Raw genomic sequence first — 27,314 nt, forward strand, 5'->3', positions numbered from 1 at the left:
CTCAGAAAAAAATAAAGACTTACACATAATATTTACAACAAAAATTGCTTTGGCAATTCATACAACTTAGGTGATATTTTGGGTATGCGTGCATGCTGATGGACTAAATAACCTGCTAGCTTGTTGTATATCTGAAAAACCCCATCAGGAATGTCTCCTTACCAGCTTACTAACGCTTCCTCCCCATATCATGTACTGTTGCTCCTGTAACTGTAACAGGCAGTGTTCAGTTCTCTTGACACATACTATGTCATGTAACAAAAAGAAATGAAAAAAAAAAGTTGGCTATAAATCAGTGTGGTCAAAGATGCAGGCTTGATCTGACTGGCTTCAAGCATTTTTTCAAACCTGCTCGTCCCTAAAAACAAATGGTCACATCAGGCAACTGCTTCTGTTTAAGTCTGTTAAGAAAGGTAAAGAAAGATCTCCACAGATGTTTCTAATACAAGATTAACAAAGAAAAAAAAGGGATTAAATTAAGTTTTGCAACCTGTCCAATCCCTGTTTTTTGAGAAGAGCCTTGGCATGGGGTCATCACCTGATTTGGGGCTATCATAGAATATCTATGAGTACCTTAATACTTCTTTATAATGCCAATGGTAGGCAGGCAAGAGCATGAACTTAAGTTCTAGATATCCCACTACCTGAGGCCTTCAATTGAGTGCAAGTGAATCCCTTCACCCAGGGAGCAAAAGTGATTGGTGTCTAAACAATCAATTAAGTGACACCTCTGAGTGTGCTGGCCTCTCACCTTACTGCTGTAGGTTACAGCATGAATACATATCCTGCACTGTTTCCCACTACTTCCAGGGATCATTCTGATGTGGACTCGGCTGGTGATTTAATATAGTGGAAGGACAGATATCCCATCTTTGGTGGTACAGCGGGCTCTCCAGATGTATCCTCAATAATAGTAGTATGTATAGGAAAGAAAAGCTCCAAATAGTGTAATACTATTTCCAAATTTATTAGAGTAAAAACAGCTTAAGAACACTCACTTATTCAGTGGTAGTACAGACTTATCATCCACAAGCAGCAAGGTCGTCATCCACCGACCCTTTTGGTTTCCCTATCGTTCAATACTGATGCGTAGCGTCACACCCACGTGACTTCATCCCCTGCAGGCCAACACACACACAGGTGTCACTTCATTGGTTGTTTAGACACCAGTCACTTTTGCTCCCTGGGCGAAGAGATTCACTCGCACTTATCCCCATGTGAATTGGACTTTTTATATTCTGTTTCTTCACTTGATTTTACTTCTTGTATAGACTTATTTTCTTATGTAGCTCTGCAATTTATTGATCACTGTTTTTCATTTGGATGTTTTGATTCAATATTTTATACGCAAGTTATTTGTCTTCATCTATCACGATCTGGTAATTGAATTTCTCTTTCGTTCATCGACGGACACAGCGATCCATAAATCATAAATAGTGGGTTATATTGCCTCCTCCAGGAGTAGGACTAGGCAGAAAAAAAACATCTGGCTACGCCCATGGGCCGCCCTTAGCTGGTATATAACCCCCCACTCTGCTCTAGGTAATCAGTTTTAATCTGTTTAGTCAGGAGTAAGGACCTAGGCTCCCGACTGGGATCTCTGATCCTAACAACTTTCTCCTTCCTTACATCTTTTTTTGTTTCTTCTCTCGGGAGATCTACAATCAACCAATCGGGTGACGGGCTGGATAATCTAGATTCAGTGGTCCCCCCCAGCTCAGCCAGTGAGTGCGTGCAGATCCCAGCTACGCGCTAGGTCGGCCACGACATAGCCTCATGGACAGTGGCTGGCCCACAAGTTAAGTCTCGCAGGGTCGCATACGACCAGGCTTGGGTTTGAGTCGCAGTGGTCCCTTAGCTGACCCCTTCCCTACTTCGGTGTTGAGGAGTTCTGTCTGCAGAATTACCCGCACCATGGAAGGGTAAGTACAGTCACCCCTTTTGGTGGTTTTCTTTGGAGTGGACGTGAGTAACCTCCAGGGATGGTAGGAGTCTGGTGGGGGTCCCAGGGCAGAGAATGCAGCAGAGACCCCTGGGGTCTCCCTCGCTATCTCCACTCTGTAAGGGTCCTGGGATAGTGTGTGTCCCGCCCTGGTAGTCTGGAGGGGTCCCAGTGTAGGAGACTCCTAGGTGCATGCCCTGCTATTTGCAGTGTGGGTATAGTGCAGGGGTGTCCAAGTGCAGAGTGCACAGCAGAGTCTCCCCTAAACGTGTGTCCTACCTTAGTGGGAGGTCCCCTTGCAGAGGGTGCAGTTATCTCTCTCTCTCTGCTGATAGGTACCCTAAGCCCTGGGGGGATCCTTTAGTGGTGCCAAAAAGATCGTTTTTGTACTGCAAGGTCTTCCTTTCCTTATGGATTTAATTCCTGCAAAGGTTCAGGTGATGTCTGAACTATCTAAGGTCCCCCCTATCCCTGTCCAGTGAATTGATTTACCTGGGTCTGATTTTAATTCTGACCAGGGTGGTCCATCCTCTGAAATAACTTCTTTCAGTGACCCCTAGCCACGCACTTTAGTTCGTACCTTCATTCAGGAGGTTCAACATGTGGCTCCACCTGTACGGTCTCTTTTGCCGTCATGGGATTTAAATTTAGTGCTTTCGGTTCTCCAGAAACCTCCATTTGAGACTATTCGGGTAATTCCCTTGCCTACGTTATCCCAGAAGGTGGCATTCTTGGTGGCTATTACATCGGCCTGCAGGGTATCAGAATCGGCGCCATCATCCTGTTGCAGTCCCTATTTGGTGGCCCATAGGGGTAAAGTGGTTCTTCATCCCTATCCATCATTCCTGCCCAAAGTTGTCTCTGACTTCTATTTGAATGAGGACATTGTTTTACCTTCCTTGTGTCCCAAGCCGGCTCATCCAAAGGAATTTGCTTTGCATACCAGCGATTCGGGTGTATCTAGCAGCTACTGAGTTCTTTCGGAGGTCAGACTTGCTTTTTGTGGTTACGGACGGAGCAAGAAAAGGGCTGGCCGCCTCTTCGGCTACCATCTCCAGATGGATCAGACAGACGGTGACTCAGGCCTATTCCATTAAAGGTCAGGTTCCACCTTTCCCTGTCACGGTGCATTCTACTCGGGCGCTGAGTGCTTCTTGGGCCTTCCGTCAACAGGCTTTAATATAGAAAGTTTGCAAGGCGGCCACTTGGTCGTCCGTGCTTACCTTCACGAAATTCTATAAGGTAGATTTTGGCATCTTTGGCATCTGCGGATGCTTCTTTTGGCCGCAAAGGTTGGCAGGCTGCTGTTTAAGAGGGGTTGTTCCCTCTTGAGGGTTTTTTTTTTTTTTCTTTAAACGTTTATTTTTCAGACGGCGCTTCTGTGACCCGGTTAAGGCTTCTGTGTCCTGGTTAAGGGCTCTTATTTTTAGCCTTGGGTTATTTTTCCCACCCCTCATTTTCTTTTTGGCACTGCTTTTGGACGTCCAACTAGTTATGATTTATGGAGCGCTGTGAACGTCAATGGACGAAAGAGAAAATGGGATTTTTGTACTTATCGTAAAATCCATTTCTCTTAGTTCATCAAGGGACACAGCACTCACCCCTCCTATGGAGTTCTGATACTTCTAATACTGCTTGCTACTAAACTGATTACCTAGAGCAAAGAGGGGTTATATACCAGCTAAGTACGGCCCATGGGCGTAGTTGGGTGTTTTTTGTTCTGCCTAGTCCTAATCCTGAAGGAGGCAATATAACCCACTAGTTTTGATTTATGGAGCTCTGTGTCCATCGAAGAACTCAGAGAAATGGATTTTACAGTAACTACAAAAATCCCATTATTCACATTTCTTATTAAATTTGTATATTTTGATTCAAAATTTTCTTTACTTCCCTGGGCTACATCAGTTTATTTTTTGTACACCTATGTGAGTTTTTTGTCTCCATCTATTAGGATCTGGCAATTATTTATTCACATTTTTCATCTATTATATGCACTTGGTAGTTTGTCTGAGGTTTATGGGCTGGTTTCTGACAGCACAGCACCAATATTCTTTGTATTTGTTTTTTGGAGCTATGGATTGGCTGTTCGGTGCAGCAGTTGGTTATATATATCATCTTATATATTGATAGCGTGGGAGTATCTTTGTATTACTACATGGTGCCAACCAGTAAACGGATGTTCCAAGACTAGTACATTAATTTGCTTAGGAAAACACAAATAACAGCGTAATAACAAAAATCAGTAAGATGAAAGGCCTGTCTGCACAAATGTACATACTAGAGAGTTGGTGTCTAATACAAACAAGCACTGAAAAGGGCACAAAGGACTGTAATTGTTCCACATTTAGATCAGGTACTTTAACTGCCATTTTTTTAGCATGTCATAATATAAACCACAGATTTTGAAGTACTTAACCTCCCTGGCGGTATGATTCTGTCAGGAATTCTGTACCAAAAGCGGTACAATTCTTTTCATGGAAATTTGGCGTTATGTATTATAGGCCTACAATTCTTAGTAATTACTGACTTAAACCTGACCAAAACAAGACTCTAGTAGACATCCCAGATGTGATAAATTTGAAACACAAACGCATGAATTATAATCGAATCAATAATATAATTTTATTATATAATATATATAATAAAATTATATTATCGATTAGATTATAATTCATGCGTTATATATTATATATATATATGTGTGTATATGTATATATATATATATATATGTGTGTGTATATATATATATATATATATATATATATATATATATATATATATATATATATATATATATATATAATATATATATAACGCATGAATTATAATCAAATCAATAATATAATTTTAATATATATATATGTATATAAAATTATATTATTGATTTGATTATAGTTCATGCGTTATATATACATATATACACATATATATATGTGTATATAGGTATATATATATATGTGTGTGTGTGTGCGTATATATATATATATATATATATACCTATATACACATATATACATATATATATATATGTATATATGCATATATATATGCATATATATATATATATATATATATATATATATATATATACATATATATGCATATATATATATATATATATGCATATAATATATATAATATAAAATGTGTAATGTGTTTGTGTTTTGTGCAACTTTTTTTTTTTTTAATTTCCCTCCCTAGTTCCGCTCCCATGCAGCATTGCTGCTGCAGGGAACTAGGAAGTGATCAGACCGACGGAGACCGACGGAGAGCTGCGGGGATCTCGGCTGGCGGTCACAGCAATGAGAGATCATCGCTGGATCGCCAGGAGAAGGTAAGAGAACACCGCTGTGCTCTCTGCACATCCACCCCGAGCGTGACTCGGGGTTACCGATCCTGGTATGAAAAATCCACCCCGAGTCACGCTCGGGGTTACCGCCAGGGAGGTTAACAAATACCGAACGGACTGTGAGGTCCTAAACAATTGTTTACACCATCACTTGGAGGTTACAACTTTCCAAAGGCTGAAGACCTGTTTGGGTTTATAGATATTAGTAAAAAAAAATTTAATCTTGTCATGCATACATGCATGTATAAAATAGTATACTGTATCTGGTCATGCAAATGTGTTTCATACACATTATTGCAAAAAAGCAAGCATTTGCATTAAAAACTAGTCATATGCAGGGTATGTCACTATGCAGTATATTTATAAATACAGTGAATGTTTGATGAACGTCACATTCACTGCTTTATAAATTTGTCTGTGAACCTGAAACGCTATATAGTGTAGCTGCATCACCTTTTTGCCATTGTATTCTATTTTTTGTCTTGTAATTATTTCCCTTATGTTTTGAACAGTAACTGCAAAGAGCTGTTGTAAAGGCTCACCTGTTTTGTGCAGTGGTATAGCGCAAAGAGGCCTCCTACCTCCTTTTCTGGAGTCCTCCTCCGGAACTGTCTGCTCCTTCTTTTCTGTGGATGCCCTCTTAGCAAGCCATGTGCTGAGGGGTGACTGTGCTTCCATATGCACACACAATGTTGTTCTGCCATGACCCTCGTTCTTTCCTCTGAGGAATTGACTGACAGCAGCAGGAGCCAATGCCCCCCACTGCTCTCAGGGTCTTCTGTGATACCAGGAAGATCAGCTGTGCTGCAGATAGGGACAGCACTGAATGGAAAGAGAGGTTTAGCATGGGGGTGGGGGAACAGGTATTGGAAGGGTTTTTACCTTAATGCAGACAATGTATTTAGGTAAAAAAAAAACTTTGAGTTTATAACTACTTTAAGTTATTTGTCACAAAATGTACAGCACTATGATAAAATCCTCAAACCATATGTTGTTTTTTTCATTTTTTTTATTTAGAATTGTGAAAGATTGCATATGGAGTGCCCATGGTTCCTGCCTGTTCTTGTGACTTGTGTTTCTTAACAAACCTAATTATTATTAAACATGATGAATGAATTATGAATTACATAGAACAAGAAATATGAAATGGCTCGGAGTAAAGTTTGATTCAAACACCGCTATAATTAAAAACAAACATTTGCTTCTTTCATGCCTTTGACAGAAGTTTACACTTTGTTCTCAGTTCAACTTTTGTACTTCCACTCTAGAGGTAGTCAGTCTTTGTTGCTTTTGCTTTTTTTTAAATTCTTTATTTAGGGCACATCTTAACCCCTTAATGCTTGAAGTTAAAACAAATATTAACGTCTGAACCCAGTTTTGCAACTTTGGCATGTGTTAGTTAAACTGTTCATATCACAACCAAGACAGCAGGCCATAGATTGGTTGCAGGAAAGAAAACTGCCTGATTCCCTACCCCTAAAAGGACTGACACTGAATCCCTCCCGCAGAGCGGAACACAGTGATTACTGCTAGCTGCTATAGCCGCTGGCAGTAATCGCATGCTGAAAATCCAACGTGCTAGTTGTACCCAAGTCAATTGATGAATCAGTACAATCGGCCAAGAAACACTAGTGCATATTTTAGGGTTTTTAAATCCTACTTAAACACACTCAAATTGACACTAAATAAAAGAAAAAGTTTATACTGCCTAAACAAAATACTTACTCTGACCTCGATCTTGACCCTGCAACTAACTTAGATCAAGCCCTAGCCTTTTTTTTTTTTTTTTTTAATTTTTACTCATAGACCTTTTTTTTTTTTTTTTGGAGGGGTGGGATTTGTTCACAATTTCCCCTCTGGATAAGAGAAGGATAAAATGTTTCTTTTTTTTTTTTTCATTCAGAGGATTTCAGGGGTGGGTTTTACTGATTGATCTCTATGACACACTACTGCGTTGTGGTTTGTTTACAGTGCAAGTGCAGTGTGGGTTACCTGTGGTTTCCCATAGACTTTTTATTACCATTATTGATAACACGGGAGGGTGATGTGCAGGGTCAATGTGTGTTAAGGGTTCAGCTAATAGAGGCAAATAAAGGACTAGTACCTAAGAAAAGGGTATAAGGGGATTGGCCCTCAGTTGTGCAAAACGGATTAGATCAATGACCCAGGGTACTGTCTTGAGCCTCTCAATGGGGGATGAGGCTGATTTGGTCATCATGAACTCTGGGATGTAGGATAGAAGTTGGTTCACCCTATAGCTACTGGATTGGGAGGGGTCCATATCTTTTTTTAATATCACCGCAATGTGTGCCCTGAGCTTATGTGGTGAAGGTTTGCAACCCTCCGTAGATTTGTATGCTTGCAGAAAGTACTGGGAGTTCTGAAAAGTTTTATGGTATGACAGAGGGAGGTTGTCAGGATCTGGTGATTTTCTCATCTGTCGAAGATATTGGGTTTTTTTTTGTTTTTTAAGATGTAAGTGGTGCCTCCACTGCATCCCTTGTTTCTTTGGGCAGCACCAGGAGTCCCAAGAATTTGAGGTCTGATACTATTAAAGTAAAACTAAAGGCAAAATGTTTTGTTTCATTTTAGATAATAATAATAAGATAGAGTAATGGAGGGATATAATCCATTTTTTTTTCTGCCATTTCTATCCCTATTGGTTAGATTTCACTTAAATTCCTATTCCATTATCAAAACAGGAAGTGAGAGGAAATCCTTTCAAAGTGAGGAAATCCCTGGTTATCACCAGAGTTACCAGAACCAGTGTCTCCATAGTAGGATTTTTCCTCTATTGCTGTTCTGATGACAACAAAAAATTTGAGATCTTTTTTCACTTTTGATGATAATGGTAAACAAGTTAAATGGAGAGGGTCAATCTCTATAAAGGGGACACAGAGAACATTAAAAACTTGGCAGATATTCTAAAACCTCTTCATGGTTTTCAAAATTAAAAAAAAAAAAAAGATTTGCCTTTAGCTATACTTCAAATGATGGTAGGAAGAAGGACAGGCAGTACCAGCGGTGTGTAGGTTATAGAGAATTATGTAAAAAGTTCAAAACTTGCAAGTTATCTTCAGAGACTGTAGTGCCTCCAGTTTTCCTTTCGCAAGCAGATATCTACTATTGGCATTTGTGGGTTAACGAGGTCCAAAGGACTGACTGTGTTATTAATATGCTGACCCTCTTGGCTTTAAGGATCAAATTATGACAATGGTAAACCTTGGAATATTGATGACTGACTAGCCCCTCTAAAAAAATTGTATACACTCCACTCTTTTCCTCGTTTTTGCAAAGTCCCATAGGAGATGTGAACATTTTTGAAGGGATGTTGAGGTCTTTGACAATGTAAGATGTAAATTTTAATGAGTGATCCTGTACTCAAGATTAGCAGACACTCCTGATGTCAGGGAGGGTACAGATTGACAGGTAAAAAGGTAGGAAGGTATGTCCTACATAGGGCTTACCTGACTCAAGTCCATGTTTCACACTACAAACCATCTTATAGCTTCTCTTGTCCTCTTTGTTCACAACAAATAGGTGCATCTTTTCATATCATATGGTTGTGTCCTGCGGTTCAGTTCATTTGGACTCTCGATTTTACATGACTACATGGGCTCTCCCCTGTCCTTAGATCCCAAGTCATGCTTGCTGGGTATCTTCCCGGAGCCCGATATAGACACATTTTAGATGCTTTTTTTGCATGAAACAGTATTTACTGTTCGCAAAGCGATTATACGTAACTGGATGCAGGCAACCCCACCTTTGAGGCATGGGTATGGGAAGTAATTTCCACCCTCCCATAAAAAACTGATCTATGTACACAAAGGATGCCCAGCTAAATACAACAAGGTGTGGGACAGATGGTTAGCACAGCCAGGCACATGCCTCTAAAATGGTATTTGAGTTATATCATCACTTTGAGTTCTTTACTACTTACTAATAACATGCCACTTCACATTTGGTCATTCCCGTATAGGGCTATGACTATCGTTATGCCACAGTGTTAATCTACTGTATTACATGATTTAATGGGTATTCGACCTGGCATAATCTCATTGATACGTTATACTGTTTGTATTACCTGCAATGTTTGTTAATAAAGTTGTTTTGTTTTTTTTAACGTGAAGCGCCAGTTCACACTGGCGCGACGCTACTTTCAGGGGCGACCTCCGAGATCGCGGTGCGAGCAGCGCGCCGCGACCTCGGAGCGGCCGCCACAGACTTCATAACATTGAAGTCTATGGCGGTCGCCTCCTGGTCGCCCCAAAGAAGCTCCAGGTCCTTTTTCTAGATCGGAGCGACTTGTGTCGCTCCTATTAGAACGGGTCCGTAGCTTCTCTATGGTCGCCTCACAGGTCGCCCTAGTGTGAACCGGGGCGAAAAGGGTAGGAAGGTAGGGGCCTAGAGTAGGTACAGGCCATTGTGTGGAGGAAAAGATGGGGGTGGGTTTTGACTAGAAAGCAAAGGAGGAGTGGGAAGGAGAGAGTAGATGAGATAGGTCAGGGACAGAGGGTAGAGGTAACAGATATGGGAAGTAAAGGGTACCAGAGGATTGGTTATGGGGCAGAGCCAAGAGGAGGAAAGGAAAGGTAGGTGGAAAGGACAGTAGGCTAGTTCCCATGTCTTTATGTCAATATATAGTCTTTCCTAAAAACACGGTTGGGATAAGAGTATCCTATGTGAAGGCACACCTAGTGAACCATTGTGAAACTCATCAAATCCTGCCTCGAGGCCAATAGGATCAAGAGATGGTAGTAACCAAGTGAGGGAAGGGGTATCTGTGCAACTTATGTGAAATGGAAAAGACAGGAACCAGTGAGCTGACAAATAGATAACAAAACTAAAATTCAGAGGCAAACTGCAATCCAGAGAGACAGTCTGCCTGAGCAGGGTCCACTGTCAGAGTGGGGAGCTTATCCAAGGGAATCTCTTTGTGGTATAGCAGCCTGTCAGAGTTTTAATAATGTCCCTTGGCCAAATCTGTCTGGGTTAATCTCTTGTGAAACACTTGTGACAGATCCTGAGAGGCATGTCCTTTTTGCTATAACCATAAAGAGTTTTTAGCATTACTACTGGAGCACTGTAGAAAGTCTCTACATGACCCTTAGGTCATAAACTTGAGTATACAATATGTGCCAATTAAATAAGTTGGCATACCTGGCACAGCCTGGCTTAACAACGTAAGAAAGCTTCCACAGGATGAACTTGGAGAACTAGTGTGTGTTATTTTAGGTACTCTGGGTTATTTCCATAATTGGTACAGTTTTTGTGGAACTACATACCACTTATAACTGGAGGAGCGAAGCACAATAGCATGGGGTTGGCCATACGGTAGCTTGTTATTCCTCTAAAAGACATGTTCGGCAGAGTTCTGAAAGAATAAGTTAATGTATGCTGGGCCCCTGCTGGCTGCCTAGGGCTTCCACCTTGTCCCCTAAGTTTGGATATAATGGGGAGAGGGGGCGCAGTTTGGCATCTTTTCCCTGGGCGTTGGATTACCATGTCCCGCAATCAAGCACAGGCTTACTAAACAGGACAAAGAACAGCTATGAATTTCATAACACGGTCAACAGGTAATTTTTTGCATTTATCAAACACATAGTGACATTGTTAGGTTGAAAAGAGGCAGTAGGCCATCAAGTTCCATCAATATCCAACATAACAAAATGCTTTTAATTGAATGCTTAACAGCCCAAAATGGAAATAGAAGTTCATTGTTAGGGGTTTATATAGATGGTAATAGATTTTTCTATAGCAGACAAATAAGAAAGTTTTCACCTTGTTACAGGCATATAATGAGTGTGCAAATACAGTATATTTTTTCTGTTTTGACATGCTTTTTTAGGTGTACCTATAGCGTTCTACATATGATACTAACATTTTATGTAATTTTCTTTTTCTACATTGCAGCAATGTCTCCTGGTTCAGACAGTCTTGCCAGTGTGGATAACCCTGCTGTTTCTGAAATGATATTGCAGACTCTGAATGAGCTAGCTAAATCCTTCCTGGATATGTCTGACCGCTGCCTCCTGGTTTTGCACTTGGAAGTCAGGTTTGTTTGATTTCTTTTCAGTAGTTTGTTATTGTATCTGCTGTTTTTAGTGTAAACTAATAAAGGGATTTTTACTTGTATTATTTGGTCTCGTGCTCCTTTCATTGGTGCATGATTTGTTTGGTCATTGCAAGGCTAAACTGAAATGTGATCCTTAGGCACTGGGGTCTGCAGTGTGGCACTTTCCAGACCTCTGTGTCCTCTGCCACATTTGGACGCCATTTTAAATGGTAAGGATTAGGACTGAGGGAAGTGCGAACTGATGTCATCTACTTGGAGTGTGCAAACGTGCTCACTACACTCTTCCTCCTACCTTTTTGAGCATAAAGAGGGTGACTTTCCGCTACTGCTCCTGCCTTTACAGTGCTCTCAGGTCTCACTCCACTGCTGCTCTCTGTGACTTGGTCACCTCTGACCATCTACAAACCTCTGCAGCATCAGCTGCCCACGTTTCATGAGTAAGCTAGGCCTTGCCTTTCCTTAGGCCTAATTGCTTTCTACTGTAACATGTCCCTAATAGGTAAACCGAGGAGAGTTTGGCTGCAATGGGTGACTTCCACTCATTCTCCTCCACTGTGGATAGGAGCAATTTCTCAGTAACTCCAGAAACGTCCAATGCTTTCAGTGTGGACCCTGGGACCCCCTATTGTGATATAGCCCTCCTCCATGGAGTCTTATACAGCTCCACAACACAAAGCTGAGACCTCCCATCTGCTGTTAATTTTAACTTAATTTAACATGCTGTGTCAGAGGGTTGAGGCAAACCATTTAACACTGACAGGGGTGCCTAAAGTGATCATCCTGTATTTATATAGATAAAACCTTTAATCTAGAAGGAAAACAGTTTCTGTAACTGCTTAAAAAGTGTCAGCTGGAATTAAGTAATTTGGCCCATTTAAAATCTGCTAGTCCATTAAACAATACCTTCTCCAGACAATGCTGCTGTCCCAGGGTGTGTTTTTGCTCAACCAACCTAAAGCTGGCCATACACTGTTTAAAATTTGATCAGTGGGTTGACTCCTACTTTCAACAGAAGTTGATTATTTGATTGTAATGAAAGCAATGGGAGTTTATCAAGTGACCAAGGAAAGAGTGTAGATGGAGGACAGACTACAGTAAAAGGAAGAGGAGAGGAGATGTAGGCAACACTGAAGGAATGCTGTGATAGGAGAAGAACCAGGAAAGAACAGTCTTGGAGGCCAAGGGAATGGAGTTTTTTGAGGAGGAGCTGGTAGTCAACAGAATCAAAGGCAGAAGAAAGGTATAGAGAAGTGACCATTGGTTTAGTTAGTAAATCATTACTAAGTTTTAGTAGAGTAGTTTCTGTGGAGTGTTGCCAGCCAGACTGCTAGGGGTCAAAAAGGTTGTTGTCGGTGAAGTAGGAGTTCAGACGGTTGTAGACTAGGCGTTTTAAAAGAGGTAAATGGGAGCAAGTAAATTGGTCTTAAGTTTTTCAGCCTGGTGGGGTCCAGTGAGTGTTTTTTAAAGAGTAATGCCCCGTACACAGGCACCGATTGTTGGTCGACCGTTTGGCCGTCTTTTGTCCAGTGTTGTTGTGTTGGTTGAAATGTGCTCTAGACTGCACACAAATTTTGTCGGCCAACAACAACCAACTTCAGAAGTGATGTCATGTGCTGGTCTACTTTCCGTGTGTTTTTCCTTCTCTGAGCATGCCCAGTCTTGCTCAACTGATTTTTGTCGGCCGAAATCTGTACTGTCTGAGGAACAATCGGCCGTTCTGCTGACGGCCAACAAAAATTTTATAGCATGCACACCAGATTTTGTTCGGCCGAAAAGTCGCAGTTGGTTGTCGGAAACATCATACTAACAAGCCGATAATCGGCCAATCGGGCGGCAGCCGAAAATTCACGGCCAACAATTGGTACGTGTGTACGAGGCTTATCTTAACTTTTGTTGAGAAAAAAACATTCCCCTCTAGGTAGGGTTGCCACCTCATACCTTTAAACCAGGACACATATTAATTACACAGGTTCTGAGGCTAATATAATGCACATAAGGCACTGGATGAGTTTAATTACCACCTTAATCAGCCACAGAACCTGTGTAATTAATGTGTGTCCTGGTTTAAAGGGATGAGGTGGCAACCCTACTTCTGGGTGATCTACGTATGTACATTGCAAGGATTATAACAAATTTTGTTGCAGATTCCTACCTTTTTGCTATTCTGAAGAAATTACTGTTTGTTCCTCTGCTCCCCTGCGATGAGTGGGTCTAATGGGAGTGGTTTCATAATTATTAACCAGCTATGGACCTGCAGAGCACTAATGAGGAAATCTGCTGGGCCTGCTTCCCTTTAGACGTGTTCCCATTGGGAGTATTTTACCAAAACTGACAGTTTTGTTTCAGAGGATGCTTGAAATATGACTTGCATCTTAGCCAGACTTCTAGGAAAATCAGTGAGCCAATCACACAAGCAGGAAATTATGTTTCTGGGGGGTGCTCGGTACACATTTTGTGTACAGAACATCTCCAGGTAGCCATGTTGCATTGCATTTTCTGAAAATTACAGCAGCTGCAGATTGAAAAGGAAAGGTCATTTTTAATATTCAATTAAAATATGATTTGTGTCACAATTGTATTAGCTATATTATTTTTTCTTTATTTGCTTTTTTTTTTTTTTACCCACGAAAGTGGAGTTACCCTTTAAGTATGGGTTGATCAGTACATGCTTCATAGGGGGGCAGAAGGTGCCAGTAGAGAGGAAGAGATTGAAGATGTGAGTGAGGGAGCATAGGATAGAGCAAGAAGGATGACTTTAGTAGGTACGAGGGAACAGGGTCCAGTGGACAGGTGGTAAGCAGGCTTGTGAGAAACGTTTGGCGACTTCTTTTATAGTAACACGGTCAAGGAAGGAAAGCGTTGAATGCGGTTTTGGACAGGATAGGTTAAGTGGGATAGATATTTGTGCAGTGGAGATGTACCCATGAATTACATCAGTCTTGTTTTTGAAGTGATTGGAAATCTCCTGAGCAGTGAGTGAGTTACTAGGTTGAGGTGGTGGCGGAAAAAAAAGATTAAAAGGTAGAGAGTAGCCGACAAGGATTTGATGACTGAGTATTAATTAGAGTGACAATGTAGCCTTGTTTGGCAGCATGGAGGTAGGAATTGTATTTACCTTATACAAGATAAACCATTTTCAAACATATTCTTAGTATATCTGTCAGCCTTTTCCTTCCCTGTTATACAAGCAGAACCTCATCCTCAGAACACACTCTGTAATCCAGTTTTCTTCTGGTTGCACTCCTAATCTGGGCCTCATACCCTCGTTATGGGACAGGGGCTACCCTGTCCTTTTCCTCTAGGCATACATATAAATCTAAACCTAGAGTAGAGCCGTTGGCTTCACTTTTAATCCAATCTTCTTTTCACAGTCTTGTGTCTACTTTAAACCTCACTCTAAGGTTCTTTGCACCAACAAAACTTATGAACAAAACTAATCAATCAGTGCCCATGGTGGATCCCTCCTTCTGACCACTTTTTGGGCAGTTTTTTTGCCCTAGACATTTCTGACGTCACGTGTACTCCCATAAGGGGAATTTATTTCTCCACTTTGAGAATGGTTTAGCGCTACTCTACATATACAGTATGCTTCTTGCAGGAAATTTCACCCTTCCTATCATCATATAGGCAAAAGCCTTTTTTTTTTTTTTTCTTTATCAAAGATTCTTCTCAAGTACTATACACTAAAGACAGCCTCTCAGGTTTTTTTTAGTGACATTCTGTCGTCCTCTCATCAGCACCAGCTGTCTCATAGGCCTTCTCGTTTTTCAATGATGTAACTCACCAAGAAGATGAAACTTATTCAACAGCCTTGTGAGTAATATATATATATGGATGTGTGTGTGTGTGTGTGTGTGTGTGTATGTGTATGTGTGTATATATATATATACTATTCTATGGCGAGGAGGTTCTATCTGGAGTGGCCTGGTTCCTGGTGTGGTGGGTAGCTGTCCCCCCTCTCCGCCTGGAGGGTTTTGGGGTGGACCAGGGCCCCTCCTTGGGGTGGTCAGACCCTGGGTTCCCCTCCTTCCCATCAGACCCCCCTAAATATTGGTGGTCCCTGTGGCCCCCCTACCCCCCCAACATCTGAGGTAGCGTGGTGGTGTAGGATGTGTCTGGGGCTGGTGAACTGTAATGTGCTGGTGGTGGGGGCGGGGGGGGTGTGCCCTCATCTATCTCATTAGATCCTGAATCTGACTCGGCCGCCAGGGACAGGGCCCACTCTGCGGGTGAATTATCGGACAGTGAGGATGATTTCTCCACACCTCTAGCTGCTCTTGAGAAGGCGATGGTGGACACACTGATTGTATCTGTGTGTGAAACTTTAAAAACGGAGGATGCAGATAAAGCTGCGGGGGAGGGGGCATTCCCCTTTAGCACTCACAAGCCGTCTTGCGTGGCAAAAGTGTTTCCTTATTTTGACAGACTTGTTGCAAAAGAGTGGGAGCGTCCAAAGCTTCCCTTTGTGGTTCCTAAACACTTTGGTGAGGTACTGCTTTGAGGAGTCCCTCCTTAAAAAGTGGACTGTTCCATCGGTGGTGGACCCTCCGGTTTCCAGGTTGAATAAGGCAACCTTGATTCCGGTTGAGGAATCGGCGGCCTTTAAAGATCTGGCTGACAGAAAAGCAGAGGCTGTGGCCCGCAATATGTTAACTGTTACTTTTACGGTGCTTAGGCCTCTCTGACTGAGTGGGCTAAATTTTTGCGCTGTGACATAGAGGATGAGCATCTTCCACCTGCCTTTGCTGAACTGGCAGGCCAGTTGGTCCAGGGGCTGCAGTTTATCTGTGATGCCTCTTTGGATGCAGTCGCCCTAATCTTTAGGCTGTCTGTTTCAGCTCTGACTGATTTACCTTTTCAGGGTGATCGCCTATTTGGAGCTACCCTGGATGACCTAATTAACCGGTTGCCGACCGCCGCAAGTACATATACTGCGGCGGTCAGCCCCAGCCAGGCAAAGTGACGTACCGGTACGTCACTAGCCTGGGAGCCAATAGTGGGCGAGCGCGCGCCGCCAGAGGCGCGCTCCCGCCTCAGCTCGTTCACGGACACCTCCATGCGTGTGACTGGCAGACCCGATGTCCGCCGGTCACTCGCGATCGTCCGCTGTGAAGGGAGAAAGGCAGGCGGCTAATGTAAGCAAAGCCGCCTGTCATTCTTCCCTGTGTAAAAGCACTGATCTAACGGTCCTGCTATGTAGGACCGTTGATCTGTGCTGTTACACACACAGCCACATCCCTGCACAGTTAGAAGCACGCCCCTAGGGACACACTTAACCCCTCCCTCTCCAATAAAGTTAACCCCTTCCCTGCCAGTGTCATTTTTACAGTAACAGTGCATATGTATAGCACTGATTACTGTAGTAATGTCACTGTTACCCCCAAAAGTGTCAAAAATGTCAGTCAAGGGTCCGATCTGTCCGCCGCAATGTCGCAGTCCCGCAAAAAAATCGCATATCGCCGCCATTACTCGTTAAAAAAAAAAACAACAAAAATGACAAAAATCTTTCCCTTAGTTAGTAAATGCAATAACTTTTGCACAAACCAATCAAAATATGCTTATTGTTATCTTTTTTTACCAAACATAGGTAGCAGAAAACAAATTGGCCAAAAATGTAAAAAAAATTGGATTTTTACATTTTTTTGTGGGGGAGGGGGGATTTCATATAAAAAAATGTGAAAAATATTGTTATTTTTGCAAAATTGTCGCTCTTTTTTTGATTATAGCGCATGATCAAAAAATCGCACAGGTGATCAAATACCACCAAAAGAAAGCTCTATTTGTGGGAAAAAAGGGACATCAAATTCGTTCAGGTACAGCGTCGCACGACCACGCAGTTGTCCGTTAAAGTCACACAGTGCCGAATCGCAAAATACCCCCTGGTCAGGAAGGGGGTAAAATCTTACGGGGCTTAAGTGGTTAAGAGTCTCGCAAGGGGAAAGAGTACCTTTCTTCCACAGGCTGAAAAGGGTAAGGAAACTCGTCCCAGATGTGACCCGTCTTTTTTGGCTCACAGAACGTTTTTTCGTCCCTCAGGATCCACTGACAAGGGTTCAAAACCTTTCAAGTCCTCCTCGGGAGATTCCAAGTGGCCCTGGTCCGGCAAGCCAAGAGCGGGATTGTGTAGATCCGCGGACAAGACTCCTTCGGCATGAAGGTGCGCTCTCATCTGTTTCTGGGGTGGGGGGGGACGTCTTCACTGGTTTCCGGGCCCGTGGACCTCTTTGGTAAATGGCAAATGGGTCCACGAAGTGAAACTGTCTGGCTACAAGATCGAGTTTGGTTCATGCCCTCCAGAATAGTCCTTCCCTTCCAACATGCGTCTATTCCTAGACCAATTGCAAGCACTCTTTGGGGCGGTACAAGACCTGCTTCCTCAGGGTGTGATAGTTCTGGTTCCAGCCTCAGAACCGTTTTAGGGTTTTTATCCAAACCTGTTCATGGTTCTAGAGAAAGAGAGCAAGGTAAGTCTGATTCTGGACTTCAAGGCCCTGAATTGCTTTGTGCGGGTACAGAAGTTCAGAATTTAGTCCATTCGCATGGTGGTGGCATGCTTACCTGCACATTCCAATATGTACCTGACACCAGCGCTTCCTCCGTTTTGCTGTAGGAGAAGAGCATTATTAGTTTGTGGTGTTAACCTTTGGTCTCGCCTCCACTCCTCGGGTCTTCAAAAAAGTGTCGGCCCTGGTTCTGATCTTGCTATATCAGGCGGGGATTGCGGTACTGGGCTATCTGGACAACCTCCTCTTGCGTGGGGAGTCCTCTGCTGCCCTGATTGACAATGTGGAGATCACTATACAGACCCTGAAAGAGTTTGGCTGGCTTCTAAATTACCAGAAGTCTGTTCTGATTTCATCGGGGGGCATCAGTGGCGCAGGTTTGCAAGGAGGCCACCTGGTCTTCGGTGCACACTTTCACAAAATTCTATAAAGTGGACGTTTTGGCATCTGGGAATGCTTCCTATGGCTGAAAAGTTTTGCAGGCTGCTGTTTAGAGGGTCCGTTCCCTCTTTGGGGGTGTATTGTTCAGGTTGGGCTCCAGTTGTTTTTTGTTGAGCTCCTGTTTACTTGGTTGGCTGTTATTTTTAGCCTGGGACTTTTTTTGTTGTCCCACCCCTCATATTTGGCACAGCTTTGAACGTCCCAATGGTTCAGAATCCTGGAGAGCTGTGTCCGTCAATGAATGAAAGAGAAAGTAGGATTTTTGACTTACCGTAAAATCCATTTCTCTGAGTTAATTGATGGACACAGCACCCACCCCTCTATGGAGTTGTAATATCTCTGACACTGCTTGGTACAAAACTGAATACCTATAGCAGAGAGGGGGAGTATACCACCTAGGACTGCCCATAGGCCTAGCCAAGTTATTTTTTCAGCCTAGTGTCCTACTCCTATAGGGGGCAATGTAACCCAATGGTTCAGAATCTTGAAGAGCTGTGTCCGTCAATGGGGTCAAAAATCCTATTTGATCCCTTGCAGATTTTATAAGGTTGCCCACTTCAAAGTAATGAAGGGTCTATAATTTTTATCCTAGGTGTATTTTAAATGATAGAGACAGAATACGAAACAAAAATCCAGAAAAAAAACACATAATACAAATGTTATAAAAAAAGTTGGTGGAGAAACACAGAGGTAAGATGTTTCTTGCAGTTGGTTACAAGGTTTGCACATATCTCAGGAGGGATTTTGGTCCAATCTTCTTTACAGATCTTCTCTAAATCCTTAAGGTTTCTTGGCTGTCACTTGGCAACTTGAAGTTTCAGCTACCTCCATAATGTTTCTATAGGATTAGGGTCTGAAGACTGGCTAGGCCACTCCATGACCTTAATGTGCTTCTTCTTGAGCCACTCCTTTTTTGCCTTGGTGGTATGTTTTGGGTCATTGTCATGCTGGAAGACCCATTCACGACCCATCTTTAGTGTTCTGATTGAGGGAAGAAGGTTCTCATCCAAGATTTTACAATACATTGCCCCATCCATTGGCCCCTGCATGCAGAAAAGTCAGTCTGTACCTTTAGTAGCTCCAAAGCACCACTTCCTTACTTGAATGTAGGAATGGTATTCTTAGGGTCATAGTCAACATTTTTCTTCCTCCAAACACGTCAAGTTATTGCCAGAGAGCTCAATTTTAGTCATATCTGACCACAGCACTTTCTCCCAATCCTTCTCTGAATCATTTAGATGTTTATTGGCAAACTTCAGAAGGGCCTGTACATGTGCCTACTTGAGGAAGGGGGACCTTTTGGGCGCTACAGGATTTCAATCCATGGCAGCGTATTGTTACCAATGGTTTGGTGACTGTGGTCCTAACTGCCTTGAGATCATTCACAAGCTCCTCCTGTGTAGTTCTAAGCTGATCCCTCACTTTCTCATGATAATACTTACCCCATGAGGCAAAATCATGCATGGAGCTTCAGACCGAGGGCGATTGATGGTTAAGTATTTTTTCCATTTGCGATTAATTGCTCCAACAGTTGTCTCCTCACCAAGCTTCTTGCTGATGGTCTTGCAGCCTATTTCAGCCTTGTGCTTTGACAGCTCTTTGGTCTTTCCCATGATGGTTGGTTTCAATAGAAGAAGGGGATTCTATCGACAGGTGTCTTTTATACACATAAGGAGTTGTTGTTAGGAGCACCTTCTTAAATTGACAGGAACTGTGTATACCATGAGCACATACTGTAGCAAGTCTGTGAGAGCCAGAAATATTGCTGGTTAGTAGGGGATCAAATACTTATTTTATTCACTGAACTGCAACTCAATTTATAACATTTGTACCATGTGTTTTTTCTGGATTTTTGGTTGATATTCTGTCTCTATGATTTAAAATACATCTATAATAACAATTATAGACCCTTCATTTCTTTGTTAGTTGGAAAACTTGCAAAATCTGCAGGGGATCAAATAATTATTTTCTCCACTGTGTGTTTGTGTGTATGTATATATATATATATATATCAAAAGGTGGATTGCATGTCTTGTGTATTTGGTGCTGGGAACAGGCAGGTTATTTTCATTACCTCAACCCTTAAGCGAGGGGACCTGTTGCACATTCCCATTGCCTGTTTATGCCCACCTCTCTAATTTATGACTATGGGGCATCCAAGGGTGTATGAATACTATGCCTGTGTCCAGTACTGTACAGTTAAGAAAAGAGGAATTTTGACATACTTGTAAGGCCGGCCATAGACGGTTCAAATCTAGGCCGGTTCAGCAGGAACCTGACAAAATTCGAACCATGTATGGGCATGCTGAATGTACCAAGTTGATAGATCGATCAACTTGGATACAACCAGCTTGCCAGATTTTACTTGAGATTATCGCTAGCGGCTGCTAGCAATAATTAGTGTCTCAGTATTCACAATGTCTCGGCAGGAGGGATTCCCCTGTCAGCACTGTCTGTGTTGATGGGGCAATTGTAGTTGCAGGAAAGAAATTTGCACCATCTATGGCCTGCTTTAATTACATGTCCTGGAGCATAGTACAGGTTAGAGGCCACGCTACTCTGTATTCCTTGGTTAATCTGCATTGCTTGCCACAAAACTGAGGATTGAAATTAGGCTGGGTTATAAGACAGGTGTCCCAGGGGGGGCATGTCCTCAAGACCTTTGCAGTGTAAATCCCCTTTAAGATATGAGCTCAAAGTTCTATGAATACTACACCTGTGTCCTGTATGATGAGGAATTTACAGGTAAGTCAAAATTCCACTTTCTCTTTTGTTCATTGACGGACACAGCTCCTGATCTTCATAACCATTTGGTTATACTGCCCCCTACAGGAGTAGGACACTAGGCAGAAAAATAATCTGGCTACGCCTATGGGCAGGCCCAGGGGGTATACTCCTTCTCTCTGCTATAGGTCCTTTTTTTTTCTGCCTATTCAGGACCTAGTTCCTTGCTGGGATTTCTGGTCCTGGCAATTTTTTTCTTTTTAGATATAATTTTTTTATCCTGTTTTTTTCCTGTGAGATCTACAATCAACTGTTGGACTGGGAGACGAGCTGGATAATCTAGATCCAGTGGCCACCCCAGTCTAGCCAGTGAGCGTGAGCAGACCTCAGCTCCGCGCTAGATCGGCCGCAACATAGCTCCACTGGACGGCTGCTGGCCTGCGAGTTAAACACCTCGTGAGGTAGCATATAACCGGGTCTCGGCCCCAGTCGCAGCAATTCCTTCTGATCAACAGCTCCCCCATTCCGATGGTAAGGGGTTCTATCTGGAGTGGTGCCCGTCTGGTTCCTGTCCTGGTATGGTGAGTAGCTGTCCCCCCCCCCTGGAGGGTTTTGGGGTGGATTTGGGCCCCTCCTTGGGACAGTCAGACCCCTGGGTTCCCCTCTTTCCCGTCAGGCTCCCCCATTCCCCCCTCCACTTAGGCTGGGGTGGGGACAGGGAGCTATGGGGGCAGGGGGTGCCGCCGGTGACCGGACGATCGGCTGTGTGGAAGGGTTATACATGGTGGGGGCTCCTACCAGGGCCCCCCGTCCTGCCTGAGCCTGTCCTTGAGGCCAAGGGATCCTTCCTGGGAGCCTCATGGTGCCGCGCAGGGCTGCCATTTTCTTGTAGCCTGTGTGCTTCAATGCATGACGTCCATGTCTGTGTAGTCCAGCTGCCATTTTGCGGTGGTTTGCCATTGAAAATAGCGGGGGCCATCACAGTGGAGCCCTCTGGGTGGTGATTTCGGCAGTGGAAGCCCCTCCTTATCCCCTGGTGTTGACTCCTGGATCCTTTTGTTTCCTGATCGCTACTCGTGCAGTGCAGAATCTCCTGGTGGCTGCGGTGCCTGGTTTCTGCAGGGTGGTGAGTCTGGTGGGGTCCTCTCACTCTCTGCTAAGGGTCAATTGGTGCTCTGTGACTGGTAACCAGGTGGTGCTGCCAGAGCGGTGGGGGTTGCCCTTTAGCAGTGTTTTAAACCTTTTTGTGGGGTCCCCCTGGTGACTCCTCAAGTCTTTGGAGCACATCTGATCCCCTCTCTGGGGCTGCGGGGCCTTCCAGGTCCCATCCATCCATTGATGCACAGACAACAGTCCTGGAGTCTCTTGTGTCCCAGGTGGAGGTTGTTTTTTGAGCGACGGGCTAGCATAAAAGCACCCTCGCCTTCCCCTGCTTCATCTGTCTCCTCAGATCCTGAATCTAATTCGGCCGCCGCGGACTTGGGTCACCCTGCTTGGTCTGCGGCCTCAGATAGTGAGGATGATTCCTCAGCTTCTGCAACCACGCACGAAAAGGAACTGGTGGATGCACTGATTGTATCTGTGCTTGAGACTTTAGGTTGGAGGATGCAGCTGCGACGGAAGTGCAGGTTCCCTTTGACACTTACAAGCCATCCAGAGCGGCAAAGGAGTTCCCTTTCTCCTCCTATTCTGACAGAATTGTCACTGAAGAGTGGGGACAACCAAAGCGTCCCCTTGGGGTCCCTAAGCGAGTTGCTAGGCGATACCCCTATGAGGAGTCCCTTAAGAAGTGGACTGTTCCACCTGTGGTGGACCCTCCGGTTTCCAGATTGAACAAGACAACCATGATTCCGGTTGCGGAGTCCCCGGCCTTTAAGGACCCAGCGGCCTTTAAGGATCCAGCTGACAGGAAGACGGAGGCTGTGGCCTGCAATATGTACACTCTGGCTGGTTCGGCACTGAGGCCGATATTCACCATTGCCTTGGTGTCGTAAACTCTGACCGAGTGGGCTAAGCTTTTAAGTTGTGACCTGGAGGGAGAACAGCTCCCTCCTTTTGCTAAGCTGGCAGACTAGCTGATCAAGTGGCTGCGGTTTATCTGTGATGCCTTTTTGGATGCGGCTCCCCTAGTGGCTCGGCTCTCTGTTTTGGCAGTGGTTCTTCGGCGTGTCTTTTGGCTCAAATGCTGGTCTGCGGACCAGACTTCTATAAAGACCTTGACTGATCTCCCCTTTCAAGCAGATTGCCTGTTTGGTATTACCCTGAATGACATCATTAAAGGTCTCAGAGGAGGAAAGAATATTTTTCTTCTGCAGGCTGCTAAGGGCAAGGAACCTTGTCATAGACGTAAGCCCTTCCTTTTCGGCTCATAAGATGTTTTTTTGTCCCTCAGGGTCGACTTACAAGGTCTCAAAGCCTTTCAGGGCCTCCTCTGGGGGATCCAAACGAACCTCGTCTAGCAAGCTGAGAGCAGGTTTCTCCAGACCCATGGACAAGGCTCCTTCAGCATGAAGGTGCGCCCTCACCCGTATCGGTGGTGGGGGGACATCTTTTTTGGTTGTTGGTTTGTTTGAGGCAGTGCAAGACCTGTTGCTTCAAGAGGTGATTGTCCCGGTTCCAACTTCGGAATGTTTTCAGGGTTTTTACTCAAACTTGTTTACAGTTCCCAGGAAAGAAGGTAAGGTGTGTCCAATCCTTGACCTCAAGGCGCTGAACTGCTTTTTGCGGGTGCAAAAGTTCTTGCCTCTATTGACATCAAGGATGCTTATCTTCACATTCAAATATGTGCCAGTCACCAGCACTTCCTCCGCTTTGCTGTGGGAGAGGAGCATTATCAGTTTGCGGCATTACCCTTTGGTCTTGCCTCTGCTCCTCGGGTCTTCACAAATTTGTTAGCCCCGGTGCTAGCATTGTTACGCCAACGGGGGATTGCGGTACTGGGCTACTTGGACAACCTCCTTCTGCGAGTGTAGTCTCCCACTGCTCTGGTGGAAAACCTGGAAATCACCATACCAACTCTGAGGGAGTTCGGCTGCTCTGGTTCCCTTCACAAAGCTGGACTATCTGGGTCTGACTCTGGACTTGGCTCTAGCCAGAGTGCTCTTTCCTCTGGACAAACTCCAGAAATTGCAGGATGCAATTCGTCTCCTGCTGTTCAGCAGATGGTCATCCCTTCGGACTTGCATGTGGGCGCTGGGCCTGATGGTATCTACCATCGAGGCAGTTCCGTTTGCACAGTTCCATACGAGGTACCTACACGGGAGATTCTGGCCAAATGGGACAATACTCCGCAGCCTCTGGACAATCAGATCTGGCTGAGCTGGGGAACGAAGGAGTCCCTGATATGGTGGCTTCCTTCTCTGGTGCTTCAGCTGGGCAAATACTTCCTTCCTTTGTATTGGACAGTGGTCACCACAGATGCCAGCCTATCCGGCTAGGGAGGCGTCCTCGGCTAACATTCTGCTCAGGGGACCAATGCGCATTCAATCAGACAATGCCACGGTCGTGGCTTATGTCAATCACCAAGGGGGCACAAAAAGTGTCCTGGCAGCTCTGGAGGTAGCCAGTATTTTAAGGTGGGCAGAACGGTTCGCTCCAGCCCTTTCCACCGTACACATTCCGGGGGTGGAAAACTTTCAGGCGGATTACCTCAGTCGGCAAGCATTGGACCAAGGGAAGTGGTCCCTTCATCCAGCAGTGTTTTATCAGTTGTGTCCCTGGTGAGGCATCCCCGAGGTGAATCTGTTGGCGTCTCGGCTCAACAGAAAGGTGTAGAGGTTTATGGTTTGGTCACAGGATCCTATGGCAGATGCTACAGATGCGCTGGTGGCCACGTGGGGTCAGTATCATCTGATTTACGCCTTCCCTCCTCTCAAGCTTCTGCTAAAACTTTTATGCAAGATCAAGGCAGGAGAGATTCCATTCATCTTAGTTGCTCCTGACTCGCCTCGCCAGGCTTGCTATGCCGATCTGGTGCGGCTGGTCGCCGACATTCCCTGGAAGATTCCTCTCAGGAAAGATCTGCTGTCCCAAGGACCAATCTTCCATCTTGCTTTACAGTCGCTGGCTTTGACAGCTTGGCTGTTGAATGCAAGGTGCTGATGGATAGAGGTTTATCTGAGTAAGTGGTTCCAACGCTGTTGAAAGCTAGGAAATCTACTTCTAGGAAGATCTACTATTGCACGTGGATGACGTACATTGCGTGATGTGAGTCTCTTGCGGTTCATCCTCGATCCTTCTCGGTGGCTCAGATCTTGACCTTCCTTCAACGGGGGGGGTTGAACAAAAATTGGCCTTGAGTACTATCAAGGGCCAGGTGTCTGCTTTGGCGGTCTTCTTCCAACGACCCTTGGCCACACACTCTCTGGTGTGTATCTTTCTTCAGGGTATCTGACGTTTGGTTCCTCCATTGTGGTCTCTGTTGCCTCCTTGGGACCTCAATTTGATGCTTTCAGTCCTCCAGAAGCCTCCCTTTGAGAATCTTTGGAATATTCCCTTTCTTACTCTGTCTCAGAAGGTGGGTTTTTTGGTGGCTATCACCTCTGCGCACAGGGTGTCGGAACTGTCAGCATTATCCTGTCATTCACCTTACTTGGTGATTCACAGAGATAAGGTGGTTCCTCGCCCCTGTCCATCGTTCCTCCCAAATTTGACTCTGATTTTAATATGAATAAAGACATTGTGTTGCCTTCCCTGTGTCCCAGGCCAAAACATCCAAAGGAAATTGCCTTGCATGCCTTGGATGTGATCTGGGCAATTAGGTGTTCGTGGCAGCTACGGAGTCTTTTAGGAAGTCAGACTCACTTATTTGTGCTCACGGATAGGTCTCGGAAAGGGTTGTCTGCTTCCTCTGCGACCATTTCCAGATGGATCAGAAAGTTGGTTATTCAGGCCTATTACATCATGGGTCAGGTTCCTCCTTTCCCTGTCAAGGCCCTCCTGGGCCTTCCGTCATCAGGCGTCAGTGACGCAGGTTTGCAAGGCAGCCACCTGGCCTTCGATGCACACTTTCACAAAGTTCTATAAAGTGCAACATTGCTGGATAGAGATGGGCTCAGGTAAGTATTAAGGGGGCTGCTGCACACTGAAAGATAAAAAATGTGTAGTAAGATAAAAAAACATTCTGCCTTTACAACCACCAAGTCTATTTCATTGTCCTGTCCAGGTCGCACTAGCTGTAGATCAGCCTGCATTAAACCCAAAAACAGAAATGTGATAAATTGCAGCTTACCAATTCCAAAATGTGGTGACTGCCGTAGTGTGTTTAAGTCTATTTTTTTAAATTCCTTTATATGCACCTGGTGAGCCAGAAGGAGTAGCGGAGACACCAGTGGGCAGTAGCATGTCAATCAGTAGATAGAGTATTGTTAGATGCAATTGCAAATTTAGATGAACTCAACTAACAAATTAAATTGAACTCTTGCTATCATTTTCTTTAAGCAATTACAGCAACATACAGAATAACAGCTGACTGTGGTAAGCACCTCTTTCAGTGTTAAATGTTTCATCCCTCTAAAGCTGGCTGTATACTGGTACATGTTCACACACACATTTGTACACAAAATCTCATCAGTACATTAGATAATGTCTATGGAGCCTTGACAGATGTCATTCAAAGGTTTACTTTGTTTACTTTTAGCATTCGGTTTTGGATCGAGTGTAATTTCCTAAGTAAAAAACTCCTATTGCAAGAAATTTGATCAAGAAAAAATTTTTCATTCTGCTACTTTGAATTTTTTTTCATCACTTTGTTGGAAATCGGATGTCGATCTAATCCCAGTGACATTTAGAAAATCAAATGAACCTACCAAAAACAAACATTATTTGGAACAAAATTTTACTAGTGTATAGCCAACTTTGCTGCCACTTTTGCAAGGAAGCTTGATTTGTAGAAGGATTTTGAAAAATAGCACACCATCTTACTACGTGGAAAAAAGCCTAAAATATAGAAATGCATACATGTTTTGTTTTTAGATTTAATACCGCTTTAATGAGGACTACAAAAAGTGCTGTTTGGCTTTAAGCCCCTGTTCACTCCAGTGCAACCTGTTATGTGATTTGACAGTTCCAAATCGCATGACTAGTGGCACCCCATTGCTGCCAATGGAACCATTCAAATCACTGCAACCCATGTTGCAGCAATTGTAAAAAGGTTCCTGCACTACTTTTTACCGATTTAATTGCGACTTGCATAGACTTCTGTTAAATGAAGTCGCAAGCCGCAATGAAATCGGCAGTGCAAATCGCACTTATGTGCAGCTTCAAAATCACGCTGAAGTA

At 43.9% G+C, this 27,314-nt stretch overlaps 1 protein-coding gene across 1 annotated transcript in view; it reads left to right on the top strand.

Moving 5' to 3' along the window:
- The window catches only part of EXOC4 (exocyst complex component 4), an 809,165-nt gene that overhangs the window by 702,594 nt on the left and 79,257 nt on the right, over positions 1-27,314 (top strand). Inside the window, exon 15 of the mRNA XM_082254329.1 lies at positions 11,205-11,346. Within this exon, the coding sequence (XP_082110455.1) occupies positions 11,205-11,346 (142 nt within the window). The remainder of the gene's footprint in view (positions 1-11,204; positions 11,347-27,314) is intronic.

Source organism: Pelophylax lessonae (genome assembly GCF_965119305.1).
Source record: "Pelophylax lessonae genome assembly, chromosome: 4".
In the NCBI taxonomy this organism is placed as follows: Eukaryota; Metazoa; Chordata; class Amphibia; order Anura; family Ranidae; genus Pelophylax; species Pelophylax lessonae.